At 39.0% G+C, this 19,750-nt stretch overlaps 1 protein-coding gene across 1 annotated transcript in view; it reads left to right on the top strand.

Moving 5' to 3' along the window:
- The window catches only part of HHIP (hedgehog interacting protein), a 117,354-nt gene that overhangs the window by 10,901 nt on the left and 86,703 nt on the right, over positions 1-19,750 (top strand). The window contains exons 3-4 of the mRNA XM_061384097.1: positions 2,754-2,910; positions 3,555-3,756. Of these exons, the coding sequence (XP_061240081.1) occupies positions 2,754-2,910; positions 3,555-3,756 (359 nt within the window). The remainder of the gene's footprint in view (positions 1-2,753; positions 2,911-3,554; positions 3,757-19,750) is intronic.

Here is a 19,750-nt window from a genome sequence, read left to right as displayed (position 1 = left end):
TGTCCCTAGCTAATAATTCCTTACCAAATGCAATCAGCCATGGGGATTATTCATTTATTTCCCCTTAAAATGGTATGGGTTTGCAGACTATAATGTTGAAAAACAGATTATTTTTTAAAAATGAACTCAAAATGTTCTCTGAGTCGTACTTTGAAATTTATGTGTGACCCCTGCAGGTAAAACAAAGTTAAAACAAAATTTCTCCTTCACATATTCAGTTATAAATATATCCATAGTATAGCAGTCTTCCTGCATGCATCATATTGGCATAGAGAACTTCCTGCCTGAAGGTAAATATATATCTCTATCTACAGATCTATATCTGTATTTATATATAAAACATCTAGCTCCCCAAAACATCTGGGCCAAAACTGGAAAAAGTTTGATTTAGCAACTCAGTTTTCCTTCTCTTCTTTTTACCTCAGACAGAATTATTGAACACCACTGTGCAGTTTTCCTCTGATGCTTAGCCATTAAAGAATGGAAGAGAAAACTTAATTTCTTACGAACAGTAAATTGCTGAAGATGAGTAAATGCCGTTGCAGCCTTTATTGCTCTCCTCAATTTCTAATCCCTGGATTTTTCAAAGAAAGATAACCTCCTTCCATCTGCCTTACCCCTCCCAGGGAGCACCCTTCCCAGCTGCCATGGCTCCTTGTTCTGCCCATCCCCACAACACACACACACACACCCAATGACACCTCTTACTCACCTGCTTCCCAAAGATAAGATGTCTCCCAATTCTGTGCTTCGTTGCTCAGTCATGTCCGACTCTTTGCGACCCCATGGACTACAACCTGCCAGGCTCCTCTGTCCATGGGATTCTCCAGGCAAGAATACTGAAGTGGGTGGCCATGCCCTCCTCCAGGGAATCTTCCCAACCTAGTGATCGAACCCAGGTCTCCCGCATTGCAGGCAGATTCTTTACCAGCTGAACTACTAGGGAAGCCCTGTCTCAATGGGTTAGTCAGGTATCAGCATTGAAGAATCTGTCTCAGAAATTCAGGGATAATACACTTCACCCACAAGTTAGATCAAAATATATATTATGTTTTAGTCCTGTGGGACCCTCAGATTCCAAGGTTAGTTAGTCTTAGGTTGGAGGGGACTTGGGTTGCTGTTGCTGCTGCTGTGTCGCTTCAGTCGTGTCCGACTCTGTGCGACCCCATAGACGGCAGCCAACCAGGCTTCCCGTCCCTGGGATTCTCCAGGCAAGAACACTGGAGTGGGTTGCCATTTCCTTCTCCAATGCATGAAAGTGAAAAGTGAAAGTGAAGTCGCTCAGGTTGGAGGGGACTTGGGTTAAGCTCACAGAAAATCAACTTTTTAGTGTCTTTCATATTCCATTGATGGGCCTCACTTGGTTGTTCCCAAATTCCAAGTTCTTTTTCTTACAAATACTTGCAAACTTGCATCCATTATACAACTTCTAAACCTCAGCTACATTACCTGATTACGTGGGAGTAAAATAGTTTGATTTGTTAGATAAAAATCAAGGGACTGAGCATAATTGAAGGTATGAAATCAGAAGCAGGAATTTGGGACAGCAGTAGAGTTGACTCATTGGAAAAGACTCTGATGCTGGGAGGGATTGGGGGCAGGAGGAGAAGGGGACGACAGAGGATGAGATGGTTGGATGGCATCACCAACTCGATGGATGTGAGTTTGCGTGAACTCCGGGAGTTGGTGATGGACAGGGAGGCCTGGCGTGCTGCAGTTCATGGGGTCGCAAAGAGTCGGACACGACTGAGCGACTGAACTGAACCAAGAGTCAATTCTGATAGTAATGTAATATTTTAATAACAAAATTGTCAGATATGGAAGTGAATCTTAGCCATTACACCCTCCCTGCAAAAAAAACAAAAACCTACCTTATTAACTCAAATTGTAAAAGTCATGTCAAAATTCTTTTCTGTGGTAAGATCTTCTTTCTTATTCAACTTTTTATTTGGTAAAAATGCTTACTATGTAAGAAATGAAAAAATAAGTCCTTTCATTCAGATCCCTTTAAGTCTGCATTTTTGTTTTGGCTCATATTAATTAATTTTTTTTCAGTGAGGAGTAGTATGTCAGCTCTTCTGTTTGAGAAGATTGAAAGAATATTTTAAAGATTATTTTTGTGTTAAAAAATAGTCTTCTGTAAGTGAGCAAGAAAAAGGCACCGACACATTTGAATACAGAGGCTCTGTTACTGGCATCAATTCATGCCTTGATCATTGCAGGGAGTCAGTCATTTACTGTGGCATATAATGTATGACCTTGGGATAGTAACTAGATTTATCATTTAATCATGTATGAGTGACAGTAGAGTAAGAATTTTAAAATGACCCAAACTGGCTCTTGATGGTCTGTCTCTTTCTTGACTGCAATTTGTTCTTCTTAGGAAGTTATTAATATGGTAGGGGAAAAAGTGCTGAATAGTCATCAGATGAATGTGAAAGTGTGACACTTGGAAACTGGGAAGGTTTGAAAATAGAGTCAATGCAATTAATGCTGGGTTCATACTAGCTCTATTTCATATGAGCCTTTTAAGACATCTAATATAATATTGTTTCACTTGCACTGCAACTTTAAATGTTTGATTTAAAAAGAAATGGAAATCCCAAACCAAAATACAATGTTCTTTCATTTTTTTGGTCTATATATTTTCCTAGAATATTCCTAAAATTCTTGACCTATATTTTGTCTCTCAAATGTGGTGTTTTTACCATAACACTAAATATTTCTAAGGCATCTTTTTACATTTTTTAAAGGTTTACTTCAAACTACTGCTGATGAGTTTTGCTTTTACTATGCAAGAAAAGATGGTGGCCTGTGCTTTCCTGATTTTCCAAGAAAACAAATCAGAGGACCAGCCTCTAACTACTTGGACCAGATGGAAGAATATGACAAAGTGGAAGAGATCAGCAGGTTCATAAAGATAAATGTTATTTAATCTTAAAAAACAAAAACCTGGCAAGCCTTGTGGTTTTAACAATGAGTCATCTGTCTATGCTCATGTCCAGCAGTTATATCCTCCAGATGTTTTTTTTTTTTTTTTTTTGGTAGTTTGCTTCTCTAAAATCATATTCACTTAAATATCTTTAATGCTGAGACTACTAATCTTCTATTATGAGCTTGAGTATAGTTTTAAACTGGAATTGTATGATTGTTGTTAGCTTATGGCACTGTAGAAACATTCAGCACAATTATTATTAGCTAAACAGACTTTTATAAATAGATCTTAGACCTTTCAGTACCTTTCTGTAAGGTTTAATTACTGTGAGTAATGCTGATTTTAATTGGAGTCACTGAAAGATGAGATAGTGAGCTTGTGAAAAATTTAAAATACGTATGTGTTTGGATTCTCTCCTTTGCTTTCTGATAGAAAGCTTTTTGAGGTGTTTTTTTTTTTTTTTTCCCATTGAAAAGAATTTAAGAGAATCAGATTGGGACCTTGGGTCAGCAGCCCTTCATTGATTCCTAGAGGAAATATATTTTGAAAAGGATGCTACATACATTTCTTACCTCCTTCATCTCAGGAAAAGCTTACTGGTTTTCTTTAATTTGTTTAGAAAGCACAAACACAACTGCTTCTGTATCCAGGAGGTTGTGAGTGGGCTGCGCCAGCCTGTCAGCGCCCTTCAGAGTGGGGATGGCTCCCACCGCCTCTTCATTCTGGAAAAAGAAGGTTACGTGAAGATACTTACCCCCGAAGGAGAAATTTTCAAGGAGCCTTATTTGGACATTCACAAACTTGTTCAGAGTGGAATAAAGGTTGGCTTTTTAAATTTTATTTATCTTTGCTCTGGCTATGTTAATTTTATTTTAGTGTTATCCTCACTAAAGGTGTTTCTTCGCAATAAAGGAAAGAATATAGGAGAAAATAAGGAGGCAACACAGGGAAACAATAATTATGACCACTAAATCAGGACAATGACATTACATTTTTCATGTTATTTGGTGATGATTAAGCAGTGCAATCAGATTGGTGTTTTGACTTGGTTTCCCTATGTAATTGACATACTTAAAATGATTCTTGGTTTTATAAAATATTTGCTTAAATACTGTTTAACAGGCATTAGAATTGTATATCAGCATCTGCCAGCAGAAACAAAGAGGCCTTTGGGTTATTTTGGCAATCGCAAATCATTCTTTCACTACATCTTTGTTTGACTCTGTGTCATAAGATATGCTATTTATACTGTGATTTCCTTGTACAATATTTTTACAGGTAAGTCAAATATTTTTTATATAACTAGCCACCTTTATAACATATAAGTGCATCTATTGCCTCCTTCCTTGCTTCTTCAATTTGAATTCTCATGTTCAATAATCTAATAGGTGTGTAAACAAATACTGTCACGTTTTCTTCACAAGAGAGTTCAGTTCAGTTCAGTCGCTTAATCGTGTCTGACTCTTTGTGACCCCATGGACTGCAGCACGCCAGGCTTCCCTGTCCATCACCAACTCCTGGAACTTATTCAAACTCACGTCCATTGAGTCAGTGATACCATCCAACCATCTCATCCTCTCTTCCCCTTCTCCTCTTGCCCTCAATCTTTCCCAGCATCAGGGTCTTTTCCAGTGAGTCAGTTCTATGCATCAGGTGGCCAAAGTATTGGGATCTCAGCTTCAATATCAGTCCTTCCAATGAATATTCAGGACTGATTTCCTTCAGGATGGACTGGTTGGATCTCCTTGCAGTCCAAAGGACTCTCAAGAGTCTTCTCCAACACCACAGTTCAAAAGCATCAATTCTTTGGCGCTCAGCTTTCTTTATAGTCCAACTCTCTCATCCATACATGAGTACAGGAAAAACCATAGCTTTGACTAGATGGACCTTTGTTGGCAAGACGTTTGTTCACAAGAAAGTAAAATGATGCAATATTAGTAGTACTAAGCTATAAGCAAATTATGGCATTCTAAAATTAAGACATCTAACAGTTCATGAATGTCTTAGAATGAAACAAATTAAGTATGATTTGAGGAGACCTGATTATCTTTCTCATTTTAAACTGGAAAAAAATCGAAGGAGGATATATACTCTTCTACTCATATGATATAAATAAGCTCCTTCTTGTTTTCTTGAGTTCTATTCAAAGGTAAGAACATCAAAACCAGAAGAAGCCAGTAAGAAAAAATATAAATATATTCCTGATACCTATCTATTCAGTATCTACCATGTGAAATAATTAGGATGACTCAGAGTACAGAGAATGCCTATTGTTGGGACCACTCAGCCTCAAGGTCACACTGTGGCAGCATCAATTCAGTTCAGTTCAGTCGCTCAGTCGTGTCTGACTCTTTCTCTTTGCGACCCCATGGACTGCAGCACGCCAGGCCTCCCTGTCCATCACCAACTCCCGAGTTTACCCAAACTCGTGTCCATTGAGTCGGTGATGCCATCCAACCATTTCATGCTCTGTTGTCCCCTTCTCCTCCCATCTTCAATCTTTCCCAGCATCAGGGTCTTTTCCAATAAATCAGTTCTTCTCATCAGGTGGCCGAAGTATTGGAGTTTCAGCTTCAACATCAGTCCTTCCAATGAACACTCAGGACTGACCAGGACATAACTGTGCAAAAGAAGTACTTAATGGTACTTCTGGTCCTTTAAGGAAAACAGCTTTGGCACCAAGACACAGATGATTTGGAAAAGTTGTTTAAATCAGTAGTTTCAACTTTCTCCCAGTAAAATTTTTCATTACATTTTGTAGCACATAATCCAAAGTCTCTTAAAATGAACCATTATTGTTTTACACATCAGAGTTCAATAAATATATTCTGAAATGTATTCTAATAACTCACTGCCAGTGATACCTCATGAGGAAGGAATAAAGGTACTTCAGCAAATGCATTACTCACTACAAGTGAGTTTTTTTTTTTCCTGACCTTGAAAGCTTTTTTCTGACTTTGAAAAGTTAAACATTCTCTCTATGAAATAAAACATTGGGGAAAGTGTTCTAAAAACCATCACCTATAATCCTATCAATTAAAGAATATCGCCATTAATATTTTGATATACTTTCTTCCAGTTTTTATATTAAGTTAATTTTTCCTGATTGCAAAAGTAACACAAGTCTGTTTTAATAACTGGAAACACAGAAGAATATGTTCTCTAATAGTTTTTTCCTAGGAAACTTTAAAATAAAAATAAGCTTTTATAAAAGCTTTTTAGCCTTCATTTTTTACCTAATACTATGTCATGAGAATGTTACCAGATTTGGAAACTTTTCTCAAAAACTTAGTTTTTTTTATGTCTTTTGAGCATGGAATTTCCTTATTAAGAGATATTTAAGATTACCCCAGTATTTTCTTTTTATCATTGTAAATAATGTTTATCATTTCTGTATATATTATTTAACCTGATTATGGATAATTTCTTTAAAATTCACTGGTAGAACATTACTGAGTTGAGGGACATACACCATGATACACATTGCCAATTAACTCTTAAATATATCTTCAGCTATTTGAGAGAATAGTTTTCAAATACCGTTTTACTTAAAATGTTGGTATTAAAAGTTTATGTATGATAAAATGTAGGTGAAAGAAATGGGCTCAGAATACTGGAAAATTTTGTTGCAGAAAGGAAAACACTACACTGATGTTTCTACTTCAATTTAACTTGAATGCCCTTCTTCTGATTAGAGTCACTTAAGACTCTCTTTTCATTCACACCTATTCATTGGGATATGAATGAAAGTTTATCTTCTGTGATATTGAGACATCTTATCATGCAATAAAATAATACAAGCCAGATTGTGACAGCACCGTGTCACAATCTGTAGTACGTATGTTCTGTAGGCCTCTAGGAGTTCTGCAGAACCCTGTTGGGCATTCTTTCCTAGGAGACCTGCAGGGTTTCTCAGGCTTAAAATAAACTTCAAAATCCATTCTTCTACCCATTATGTAGAAATATGTAGAATACATGTGTAGAGTTACAGAAAATGACATATTTCAAAGTGCGTATTTTGGATTCCTTTAGTATTTGGCACTAGTGATATCAGTACGATAGGAACCTATCACAGGGAAATTTGAATGTATGCTGTATAGTCAGTACTAAGACCACATCCTTGTCCTCAAGTAGCCCCTCAAGTAGATCAGGCAACAGCATGCCTTTATCTCAGTCTCCAAGGAACCGCTGTCACAAGTCACAGATTGGAAGGCTTAGACGTGACTACTGTTGGTTTAATGGAATAGATGCCAACACATTCATGATTTGACTAGACTACTGGTTTTTGTGGTGTGCCCCTCAGAGACTTTTGAAATGAAAACGGTATCACAATCATTTCACAGTAATTTTCAGGCTTCTTGATGTGTGAAAAATTAGTGTGTTCATGGCAGACTTCTGAGTTTTTCAATGATTATTTTGTGTTAATAATGCAAATAGGAATCTTCATAAATTATTATGCATATCATTTCCCTATTCTTTCAGTTTTAAACATCCTAAGAGAGGGAATAGAGCTGTTTTAACAGACCAAAGTATTGACTGAAATATTCTAATCACAGCATTAATAATAATTCTATATACTAAACCCAATCTTGGTAGGTTTGAAATAAATGCAGGACAAGCCACAGTGGTGATTCCCCCCATGGTATTAATTAATGACCAATATGAGTATATTAAATTAGACATAAAGAGGAATTCTTGATTATAAGAGTTTCTAAAAGCTAGTGCTGGGTATAAGGGAATTTGGAATTCCTTTTCTGCTAACGGTCAATTCAGAATTGACAGGGATTTTTGTCACCTGGTTAAGGACTGGCCTTTTTGTGGCAAAGAGCTGGACTTGGTTGATGTCCTTAAATATCTACCAGCCCTGATTCTTATCCCACCAACAAAGAACCTGTCATTTGGGGAACTTAGAGAACACCTCCCTAAATGGGTCTTGACTAAAGCTAAAAAATATGGCGTCTGGTTTTTACTGCTTTGGCCAAAACATTCGTATAAATTTTTTGATAAGCCATTGTGGAAAAACACAAACGAACTTTTTGCCAACCCAGTATCTAACACCCAGATTGTGCTGCCTGTATTATAGGAGATTGCAATATCCTGAGAGCATAACCAAGTTTCACTGAGCAAAATTTATGTGCAAAACTGCAAAGCACCAACTAAAGCATTGACTTCTTTTTGCTCTAAGAAATTGTGGAGTTGGATTAATAGAGTAAATTCTATGCCATATGAATTTAAACTGTGGTTTCATTTAGGAAGAGGTGATTCCATTCACAATAGCTCAAATCCTAGAAGACTGAGCTTTGTAAAATTACCAAGAATAGGTAAAAAATAGTTTTAAAACTAAATAGCTGTTTGCTAGATTTTTAGCATTAGTGCATTGTGCAAGCTGACCATTCATGTGGATGCCATGAGAAATGGCTCAAATGACCAACTGATGAGCAGACTTTAAAATCTTCATTTTGTGTGTTGAGTGTGGGAGTGGGAAGGAGCATATACCTTGTTGTTGATGTTGTTGTATCCCAAAGAGGGAAATTCCAAGATCACAGTGATTTGAAATCTTTAAATTAATCTTATGTCTGAATCCGTAGTCAGAACTTCTGGATGTACTAGACCCAGCCTCATCTCTTTGAAGTTCTTGGGGGTGATAGACCCCTGGTTCTTAAGAATGGCTGCACAGTAGAGATGACTGGGAACGTTAGAACATTCTACTGCCCAAATTAAATCAGAATATCTGGAGTGGGGACTCCATTGGTACCCTTTTAAAGATTTTCCAGGTGATTTCAACATGGGGCCAATTTGAAAAGCACTGGTCTAGACTGAGCCAAATCCCTGGATCAGTTGAGTAAGGAATGAGACACTTTTTCTCTGCCCACCTATGGCCAAGTCATATTTCTGAAGTAACCACTGGGAGCAAATGGTTGTACACTAGTTGTCACTGATGTGTGTGTGCGTGTACACGCCCAGTCACTTCATTCATGTCCGACTCTTTGTGACCCTATGGACTGTAGCCCGCCAGGCTGCTCTGTCCATGGGATTCTTCATGCAGAAGTACCAGAGTGGGTTGCCAGGCGCTCCTCCAGGGGATCTTCCCTAGCTAGGGATCGAATCCGTGTCTCCTGCTTCTCAGGCGACTCTTTACTGCTGAGCCCCTAGGGAACCCCCATTGTCCTGTACCTTCTGTCACTTATTTGAGCTTCACATAGAATTTGTCCACTTTGAGTGAGATTAGTTAACTCTGGCAGCATGTGAGATTCTTGATAAAAAGTCTTAGAAAATTACATTAATGTTTTTCAGCAATTAATTTGAGTTGGACAGTCGCTTCACCTATTACATTTTCCTGTTTTTGTTCCACTGGGAATTTGGTATTCAGCTAGTTGGCAAAAATGTTCTCATTCCTTTTCATAAAATGTAATTTGCTATTTGTATCTGCAAACCCTTGTTAAAATAATGACAAGGACACCAGAAGTTACTCTGCTGCTGCTAAGTCGCTTCAGACGTGTCCGACTCTGTGCGACCCCATAGAAGGCAGCCCACCAGGCTCCACCGCCCCTGGGATTCTCCAGGCAAGAACACTGGAGTGGGTTGCCATTTCCTTCTCCACGGCATGAAAGTGAAAAGCCAAAGTGAAGTCGCTCAGTCGTGTCCAACTCCTAGCGACCTCATGGACTGCAGCCTACCAGGCTCCTCTGTCATTGGGATTTTCCAGGCAAGAGTACTGGAGGGAAGTTACTCTAGTCTAATCTAAACAAACTTGCCCTGACCACCAAGGATCAGCCTTAGCTCTGTGTGTATACGACAGTGAAGGCAAGCCTGCACCTGCAACCCCACGCAGTTCTCAGGGGTGGTCAGAGGACCAAGAGGCCTCACCCAAACATCATGCAGCAGACAGAGCTAAAGACTTGTTGATCATTGGAACAAGTATGCCTGGGCTCCTGTCCCTCCCTATCTACTGGGATCCTCATTTCAAAAGATGCTTTTTGAAGCAGTCCTTTTACCAGGAGAGGAGAGGACATGCAGTTGAAAGCTGCTGATTGTCTGGGTGACCGAACCCATTGACATTGGGTCTCTTGAGAGACAGTGGCCCAGGTGCCTGGGAGCCACAGGAGCATTGTGGAAGAAGAGGTAGGGTGCGCCGGGGCAAGGCCCGGCCAGGCAGCCTCTGATCTCACATGCTTGTAAGTCACACGCATGATCGTGAGCAGCGAAGGTCTAGTGAAATCCATTGCACATCAGCCCATTGGGATGGATGTCCTACTTCTCCGAAGTTGGTCAGAGACCCTTCCTTTCACATTTTCCTCTGTCTTTAACTGGTGGGCTTATAGGAGCGCATGCAATGCTAGTGTTTTTTTTCCTGAGTGAAATGAGTCAGAGCATCAGTGAGAAGCAGTTTCCTGTTCAAAACTGGTATCAGAAGCATAGCATGAACACACGTGCACACTCATGTGCATGCACACGTATGCGGTGCCGACTGTGTCCCCATCGAACGTTTCCTCGGTAAAATTGTTAGAGCTCTGCTTTTAAGCATGTTTTAGGTTGAAAGAAAGTGTGCGTTTAGTTGAAATAAAGCAGGAAAATATATTTAATATATTTGATAAATATTGCAATAGAAGAGTTGCCATTCTAGAATTTTTTGTATATGTGATATGTTTTAAGTTTTTGACCTATCAAACTACTGGATTAGGCATTACTGAATTCCATCTAAAAGAGAATTAATGTGGTAGAAATACATTTATTCTAAAAGTGGTAGAAAGTTCATTGACAAGTCTTCCCTCAGATATAAATTTATAAATACCTTCTTTTGGGGGGTAATTTAAAATTCTGGTTCCAAACCATTAAAATGTAGATCTGCAAGTAAAAATTTTTACTACTATAATTTTTTTATATCAAGATAGTAATGATATGGTATTAAACCCAACTATCTTTATTTTACTGAGTGTTACTGATCCTGCATCAAAATGCCCTGCACTCTGTGATAAATGTTTCCAATTTTTAAATGTCTAATCTCATTTTAAGTCTATTATAAATGTCCAACAGAGAAATCATCTTTTTTTAATTCGCTGGTCATGTGAAATAATCTCAATGTAATTTTCTGTTTGGTTAAGTACATTTCATTTCTGGTGTTCTTACTTTTTTATCTTGGCATTCGCAATTCTATTTAAAACATTTGAATAAATATAAATGGATACAGGTATGGTGTGTGCCAGTGTTAACTGGTTTAATCTATAAAGTTCTCTCCAGCATGCATCATATTTTTTTACTGAAGTCGAAACTTCAGAGTACAGGGTCCCTCCAGCTAAACAGAGACAGACCTGCCTTCTCCTACATTTTAGGTCCCATGATTCACAGCTGAGGTGAGGAAAGCTTTTACATGAATGTCTTTACATTTATCTAAGACTTGAAGGGCAAAGGAAATAGAGCCCATAAATCTCAAAGGTCCTGTGGTAATCATTTAAAACAAGTGAGAAGCCAAGAAATCTGAACCCTTCAGAAGGTCACTGCTGTCTTTCAAAAGTATCTATCTGTATGTGGCAGCCACCAGCTCTCTGTGTCTGACTAGAAGAAAAAAGAGGACTGTCGGTAGTTATCAGTTGGCATGACTTTACAGTGGCTCTGTCATCTAATGAAAGCGAAATCACAAGCATCCCAAAACTTTCCCAGTATTATAGTCTTCAAGCTGGCCATGTTTTAAGCAAGGATGTAGGATGTGTGTGCGCGTGCGAAGTCGCTTCAGTTGTGTCTGACTTTTTGCAGCCCTATGAACTGCAGTCTGGCAGGCTCCGCTGTCCATGGGATTCTCCAGGCAAGGATACTAGAGTGGGTTGCCGTGCATTCCTCCAGGGGGTATTCCTGACCCAGGGATCAAACCTGCATCTCTTACATCTCCTGCATTGGCAAGCGGGTTCTTTACCACTATCGCCACCTGGGAAGCCCGCTCTAGTCTTACGTTTTACTAATCATAACCACTATTCTTTTAAGCACTTAACTCTGCTAAGCCATTACATAGAGTACCTCTGTAATCCTGGTAACCCCTTGAGGCAGGGATGATTGTGCCATTTCAGAGACGAGGTGATTGAGGCCCAGAAGTTAAACAAACTGCCTGTGAGAATACTGCTAGCCAGTAGCAGAACCGAATTTTCCAGGCAGTTGCTGGCCACCATGCTCTCAACCATGGTGCTCTGCTGCCCTGTGCTTTTGATCAGCAGCCAACTGCATAGAGGGAAAGATTGGGGAGCACATTTACGCAGAGATGGATGACAGTTGGTGTAGACATGCATGGTGCTGCTTGTCCTGGCTGCATAACAGCAGGGAGGCTGAGGACCTAGATCTGATGGCAGGCATACAGACTTGGGTGCCAGTCACTGCATTCATACCATATGCTGGTGGTTTGACTCTGGGCAGGTTGTTTAACCTCTAGGCTTGGTTTCTTTATCTGTAGAATAGGGATGCTAAAAGGTTGCACCTACCTCTTTACGTGCTCAATCTCACAGGACTCTGAAGTATCAATACCTTGTAAGCATTCACTGTTCTCAGCATCCTCTAATATGAAACTATTATACTATTATATTAACTATTATACTCACATGAAAAGAAGAGTAAGGAAAAGGTGCCTAGCCCTCAGAATGACTCCGAAGCTCCAGTGGCCACAGTTAACTATATTCTGTGGTATTTCACAGTCCCCCTTAGTGTGGGATTGGATGGTACTTCATGGAAATTCTATGATAGTGTTTGCAGTAAAATTATACAGCACTCCTATGGAAAGAGTTATATTGTTATGTGTTTTCTTCCGTTCAAAAAGATAAACCCAGAATGTTATTGAAATGTATAACTAGAGGAAGAAAACGTCTTCATTTTTACATCATCACCTTCTGGCATTAGGTATAAGGCCTTGCTACCTACCTCATTATGCAAAAACTCCCAGGTCTGGGGTTCCTCAGAGCACATGCCTAATGATGATTAAGCACAAAGCAGCTGAGCCCTGAGTATGGCAGCAAGCTTTCATCAGCATTTCCCTGCTTTCAGAGTAGTTTTTCTCAACCTGGATATTACAGTAATATAGGTCTTTTTGTGTGTTTATTTTGGAACGTGGTTTGTGTCACTCTGCCATAGAGTTAATAAATTGTAGGATTTGCAAAGGAAATATACTGAGACTGAAAACTAAGAAGGCACATATTTTTGCCCACCAGATTTAGAATCTCAGGATTTGGTAGGGGAGTAGTTGGGCAAAGTTGCTCTGAAATTAACATGTAATGTCATGATACAAAGAGTGTATTACTCAACAAAATATTTTTCTAAGAGAGACAGGTGGGCAAAATATGAGATCAGTGAAGAGGGAAGTTTAAAGGAAGTTTTCAAAATTGAACAATGCAACAAACATCTGTTAATTTATCACAAAATGTGCTGAAGGTCACGTGCAAGAATATATAAATGGAATGACCACAGCTTCCTCCTTGTCACATCCCAGGCTGAGGGAAGCCCTTGTCCTATCTCATCAACTCAGTATTTTATAGAAAGCTTCCTAAATCTGTAAGCATGTTTGCTCTTTGATTTGTGTCTTCCTACCTAAGACCAATTTGGGGAGTTTGTTTATGTAGCACTTGGCTTTTAACAGACTTCTTTCATCTTTACATTTATATACTAAATATATAGAGAGAGCTATTTATATAATATGTAATATTTATGTACAGTAAATATTTTAATCAACTACTATAATTCACTTTAATGTATTTGTTTATATTAATCACCAATTGAGATTTAGTTTAATGGTTTTTTTAAAAAAATCTGAAAATCTGCAATTATGTTGAATTATCATAATATCAAAGTGGCCAAAACTGAGGACATTTTGAAAACTGGGTCACTGTCTAGAAATTAAAATCATCTTTGGAGATGCTATTTATTGAGCCCATTGTATAATGTGTTACAATGAGAAAAACTTGAGAGAATCTTTTTCTAAATCATGTCATTTTCTACCCCAGCTTGACTTTGTGATACTAGATGACAATACATATGGTCACAGTGGCTTGTGAGAATTATCATCCAAAAGGAGGTAAAATTTGACGCCTTTTTCTCGTGAATTTTCATTTTACTCTTTCTAGGCATGCTGTATACAACTAAGTTTAAACTCTTCCATTCACTCATTTAAAAATGTTGTGTAATTCCACAGGCCTAAACTGCAAATCACAGAATATCCGTAAAAGATTATTATTTGTTTAAGACAAAAAAATATGTCCTAGCTACCCTATCATACATATATGTGGTAGCACAAGAAGGGAAAAGGAGAACATCAATGAATTTGATCTAATTCCATGATTGCTTGTAGTTGAAATTATATTTAGCCTGCTTATAAAACAATCCAATAAATTTGAGGCTAATATAAAAATAAAACATGATGACAAAGGATCTTGAAGGTTTGCATATGGCCACAGAATTCGTGAGGAAAAATGTTCCTTACAAATAATTCAAATATTGAATATTCTATCTCTTTAAGAGTAACTAAATTCTCTTCTTTTTAAAAAATTCTAATAAGCTGGTCCTAAACCAGTCTCTTATCCTAAAGTACCTTTGATCCAAATGGATCACATACTTGAATAAAATGACATCTGTCCTCAGGCTATTTCCCTTAGCCAACACTTTGAAACTGTTCTGAAGAATTCCTTAAAGATAAGACTGTGTACGTGGAGTGAAGGGAAGTTGCTTAAGGTTTTAAAAAATGAGAAAAGTGCTAACCCTTAAGAGGATAAAAAGATAGCTGGATTTAATTCCCATTAAATTCTTAGCCTTTCTGTGAAAGATTTGGGAATGAGATTTTCACAGTGCAAACATCTTTGTGGGTAGATATGAACACACCTGTTCAGGAAAAGGGAAACAAAACTTGAACCGACTCCTTCCACACACAGGTCACCAAACATCTGTCATAAGTTATCAATTACTAGCCAAGACTGGGCTCAAGCCTGTGACCTGAGGTTGCAAAAGCTCATTCTGTCTCTTACCCAGTCTGTGGTTTTACCCTGTACCACTCTTAAAGCTTCTGTTTAAATCTCCAGGGCTTTGGAAGATCAGTTTGACCCCATGACATTAATAATGTATTTACGCCCAGAGTTTCCACACACACCACCCTGGGGCTGATCTTTGTTAGGATTTTGTGACTTGCAGCAACGTATTAATAGCTAGCTCCAGAAAAGATTTACCCAATAGTTGGCATAGTTCCTTAATTGCTTAAGTTCCTTAATTGCAACCTAAAGACAATGTCTCCTTGTCAAAGGAAGGTTGTGTGTGTGTGTGTATGTATTTTACGATTTTGACTTTGATTAAATGTCAGTACATATAAAACTTCTGCATAAAAGGAAAGAAACAGAAGAAAGAAAGAAAAACAACCAAAAAATGTATTATGGGCGTGACTAACTAGGTACACTTCTTCTCTTATAAGTAATTATTAAAACTTTGGGTGACAGCATCAAATTGTCAATGTCTTTGTTTCTTGCTTTGTCCCTTTCCCGTAGTATCCCGCCTCAGCTGGGTGTGCGTGAGGACTGCTCTCTGAGTGGCTACGGCGCTCTTGTCCACAGAGTTTGCCAGTGGTTGTGTGTGTCTGTGCGCTTAGTCACTGAGTTGTGCCTGACTCTTTTTGACCCCATGGACTGTAGCCTGCCAGGCTCCTCTGTCCATGGAGATTCTCCAGGCAAGAATACTGGAGTGGATTGCCCGTTCCTTCTCCATGGGATCTTCCCAACCCAGGGATCGAACCTGCATCTCTTCCATCTTCTTCATTGGCAGGCGGATTCTTTACCACTGAGTCACCTAGGAAGCCCCAGTGGGATTATGACTGGGAGCAATCTGCTTAACCTTCTGGCATCTCTGCATCCTCATCTTTGAGATCAGAGGACTAGGCTAAATAATACCATAGGTCTTTTCTAGCTCTAAAAGTCAGTGAAATAGAAAGCAGTGCAAGTCTCTAACACTTTCTAAGAAAATGACTGTAAAGAAAAGTGGTCAGCATGACTCAGGCATTGGGAACTCCATCCTTGCCCAGGCTCAGAGAGCATGGGGTTTACTCTACTTTATTCTGATTTTTTCCTTTGTACTGATACAGAAGCACAAGTAGTGTCTCCCAAATTGCAGAGCCCGTTGGACACCCTACCATGCTGACAAATAGGTGCACTCACCTTCATAAGGTCACCATCACTCCAGTTAAATTTTAAAAAGCTGCATAACTCAGCATGAAGTGAGACTTTGGGTTTCAGTTAATGAAAGTATAATGTCTTTAATGTGTAGGGATAACAGGGGCTAAGTTTGCAAACCTGGGTTCGATGGTAAAGATAAACCATGACCTTGAAGCGGGCAGTTGGTGTGCTGGGGAGGACAGAGTGTGGAACTGAGTGATGAGGAGAGTAATCGGATAAGATCGCAGAGCATCTTATCTGATTACTGTAGTGTTGGTGGGGTAGAACGTGTGCCTCAGATAACAGAGAGTCTTACATGTTCTCCTAAGGTCTTTGACTTTTACTGTGAATGAAAGAGGGGAATCACTGGAGGATTTTGAACAGGAGAGTGACAAAGTCTGACCCAAGCTTTTGTAAACAAGACTGATAGCAACCATGTAGAGATAGCTGGCGAGGTGGGGCAGGAGTAGAAGGAGGTCACAGGGAAGAAGATTGACTCCTGGTACCAGGGCTGCTCTGAGCACTTTGTGCCCACGGCCAGGTCATTGACCACCTGAGCCTCAGATTTTCCTTTGTAACATGAGAGGATCAATAATCACTGAGGTTCCTTTCATTTCCAACTTTCACTGCATCAATACTGGGAAGAATATTTAGAAATTTACCCTATTAAATGTAAGTATTTTTACACATGGTGTTTACTGAGTGTATACATTCTTTCTCATAGTTTTGAAGTGTAGATTTTTAAAACCTCAGTACATTAACAACATGGGGCATTTAATTGGTTCCAGTGAAAAGTTGCAAATTACAGGAAACTATCAATTGTAGCAATATGAAGAGGGCTCATTCTATACCAGTTGTAAATGATAATTCACAAAAATGGTAACCACAGCTTGCTGCTGCTGCTGCTAAGTCACTTCAGTCGTGTCCGATTCTGCGACTCCAAAGACAGCAGCTCACCAGGCTCCTCTGTCCCTGGGATTCTCCAGGCAAGAACACTGGAGTGGGTTGCTATTTCCTTCTCCAATGCATGTAAGTGAAAAGTGAAAGCAAAGTCGCTCAGTCATGTCTGACTCTTGGCGACCCCATGGACTGCAGCCTACCAGGCTCCTCCGTCCATGGGATTTTCCAGGCAGTGGTACTGGAGTGGGTTGCCATTGCCTTCTCCAAACCACAGCTTAGAGACTGTGTATTCACACACATGTTCCTCCTTGGGAAAGATGCATATTTAAATAGAGTAAGGGAGTCAGGTGATTATTTTTTAAAAGAATAATTATAATTGGATTTTAGAATGTAACAGGCCAAATCAAGGTGTTCTTAAGTTAGAAAGTAAAAGTCGCTCAATCGTGTCTTGACTCTCTGAGACCCTATGGACTATACAGTCCATGGAATTCTCTAGGCCAGAATACTGGAGTAGGAAGCCTTTCCCTTCTCCAGGGGATCTTCCCAACCCAGGCATCGAACCCAGGTCTTCTGCATTGCAGATTCTTTACAAGCTGAGCCACAAGGGAAGCCCAAGAATACTGGAGTGGATAGCCTGTCCCTTCTCCAGCAGATCTTCCCGACCCAGGAATCAAACTGGGGTCTCCTGCATTGCAGGTGGATTCTTTACCAACTGAGCTATCAGGGAAACCCATTCTTAAGTCAGGAAGATTAAAATAATGATGGAATAACTATGTCCTTCTAATAGGGAAGATATGCCAATGTTGTAGGGAATTTCTAACTATTTAAATTGTAAAATAATGACCAAAAGCATAAAATAATAATCACCTTACTTCTAAATTACCTGCAATTCACCCTCCAAAGTAGAATATTCGCAGATATCTTCGGTGAGTTTCTTCTTTCTTTTTGCCAGTGGAACCTCATTTAACTAATCAGTCTTTGCTGCTGTAAATTAAAGTTGCAAAAACAAACGAACGAAACAAAACACTGTCTCCTTTTCTATCTGCATGTGAATCTACAAAAGTGAATTTGACAGTGCATAGAGGGCTTTCTCTGGTGGCTCAGAGTCTAAAGAATCTGCCTGCAAGGCAGGAAACCTGAGTTTGATCCCTGGGTTGGGAAGATCCCCTTGAAAAGGGAATGGCTACCCACTCCAGTATTCTTGCCTGGAGAATCCGGACAGAGGAGCCTGGCAGGCTACAGTCCACAGGGTCACAAAGAGTCTGAGCAGCTAGCACTTACTTAGTTCCTTAGAGTAGACTAGATGTGAAAAACTGAAAAGGGGAAGAGAGTAGGCTTGATCATTTTACTTGCACATGTCAGGATTTCAGTGCTCTGTGTTTCTTTGAGAGAAATCCCACTGCGCCAATTAACCTCACATATTCCAAAACAATTCTCTGTTTGGAAAGAATAATTTTCATTGTGGGTGTTCCTTGAAATTGTATGCCTCATCCCCTGTTATTACTGAGATGTGTGCTGGGCGATTCAAAGTACCAGCTTCAATTCCACGCACTGTATAGATTAGAACTGTATCCCACACACAGAGTCAGATAATCTGTTTTAATTTTGTGCAAAGCACACATATTTTACCCTTTCGTAATTTTTTTTAAATGTAGAAAAGCCTTCTCTACCTAGTATTAAACCAAATATTTCATGTCAAAATTATCAAAAGCACTCAAAGCAGGAGATTTGTTTTAATCAGGAAATAGCTCTTTCTTGCAAAAATTTTGAAATAAGTCAACTTTCCTGGCTTGGTTTCCACAGCATCTTCATTTTTCTTTGAAACGATGTGAATTCATTTTTCCTCCAGTGTGAGACAGAACTGGACTAGAGGACATTGAAAAAGAGTTTAACTAACCTGGTAAATGCATTCTCCATTTTATTAGGCTGTGTTGTCTATTTGGATTTCTGGAGTATTTGTTTTAAACCTCATAAATCAATTAACCATATTCATTCTAAGATTTAATTTGGTGAATAGAATATATGTGCTTTTCGTCAGGGCACACATCTTTTTTAAGTCTGAAACCACCACACACAAAGGATTTAATTCTGACAGACATTTGTTCTCAGCATAAATACTTTAGGGCCAATAGTTGTCCCCACTTAATCATGCTTCTTAAAAGTGAATTCCAGAAGACTCGAGGCCCCAGATGACCCCTGGTAAGGTGAGTTGTCAGTAAATTACTTTTATGATGTGCCCTAGGGAAGCAAGTCTGCTAGGAACTTGGTAGGGAGCTGGCCCCCTCTTGACTGTAGGGGGGTGACCTTTAACTTATCTAACCTTTGCATTTCTAATTCGAAATTTCTGGGAGGCATTTAGTCACGTTATTGAGTATCATAGTAAAAGAGAGACCTCTCCTGTACCCATAAGATAGTGTTAACCACACATTTGTTGCTTAACTCCCCAATGAAGCATGCCAGTAAGCTTTTTTATGTCTGTAATTTACTTTTAAATACCAAACATTTAATGAGTTGAGATATATATGCGTTCAAAATGGATTCATAGTTAAATTATGACTCCTGGGTGACATTGGGGGAACTCTGTAGAAAAGTTAATCCCTATAATTTTGCTAATTTGAATGTATTATGGCACTTGAAAATTTATACAAGCCATTAAAGATGAATGAATATATTGCATCAGAATACATTTTTTTTCACAAAATATTTAGTTATTGCAAACAAGTCTTGTCAGTTTCTGTGTTGTTTTCATTATGAAAAC

Source organism: Bos javanicus, chromosome 17 (genome assembly GCF_032452875.1).
Source record: "Bos javanicus breed banteng chromosome 17, ARS-OSU_banteng_1.0, whole genome shotgun sequence".
NCBI classification, from domain to species: domain Eukaryota; kingdom Metazoa; phylum Chordata; class Mammalia; order Artiodactyla; family Bovidae; genus Bos; species Bos javanicus.
This window is presented reverse-complemented; position numbering and strand designations above follow the sequence as displayed.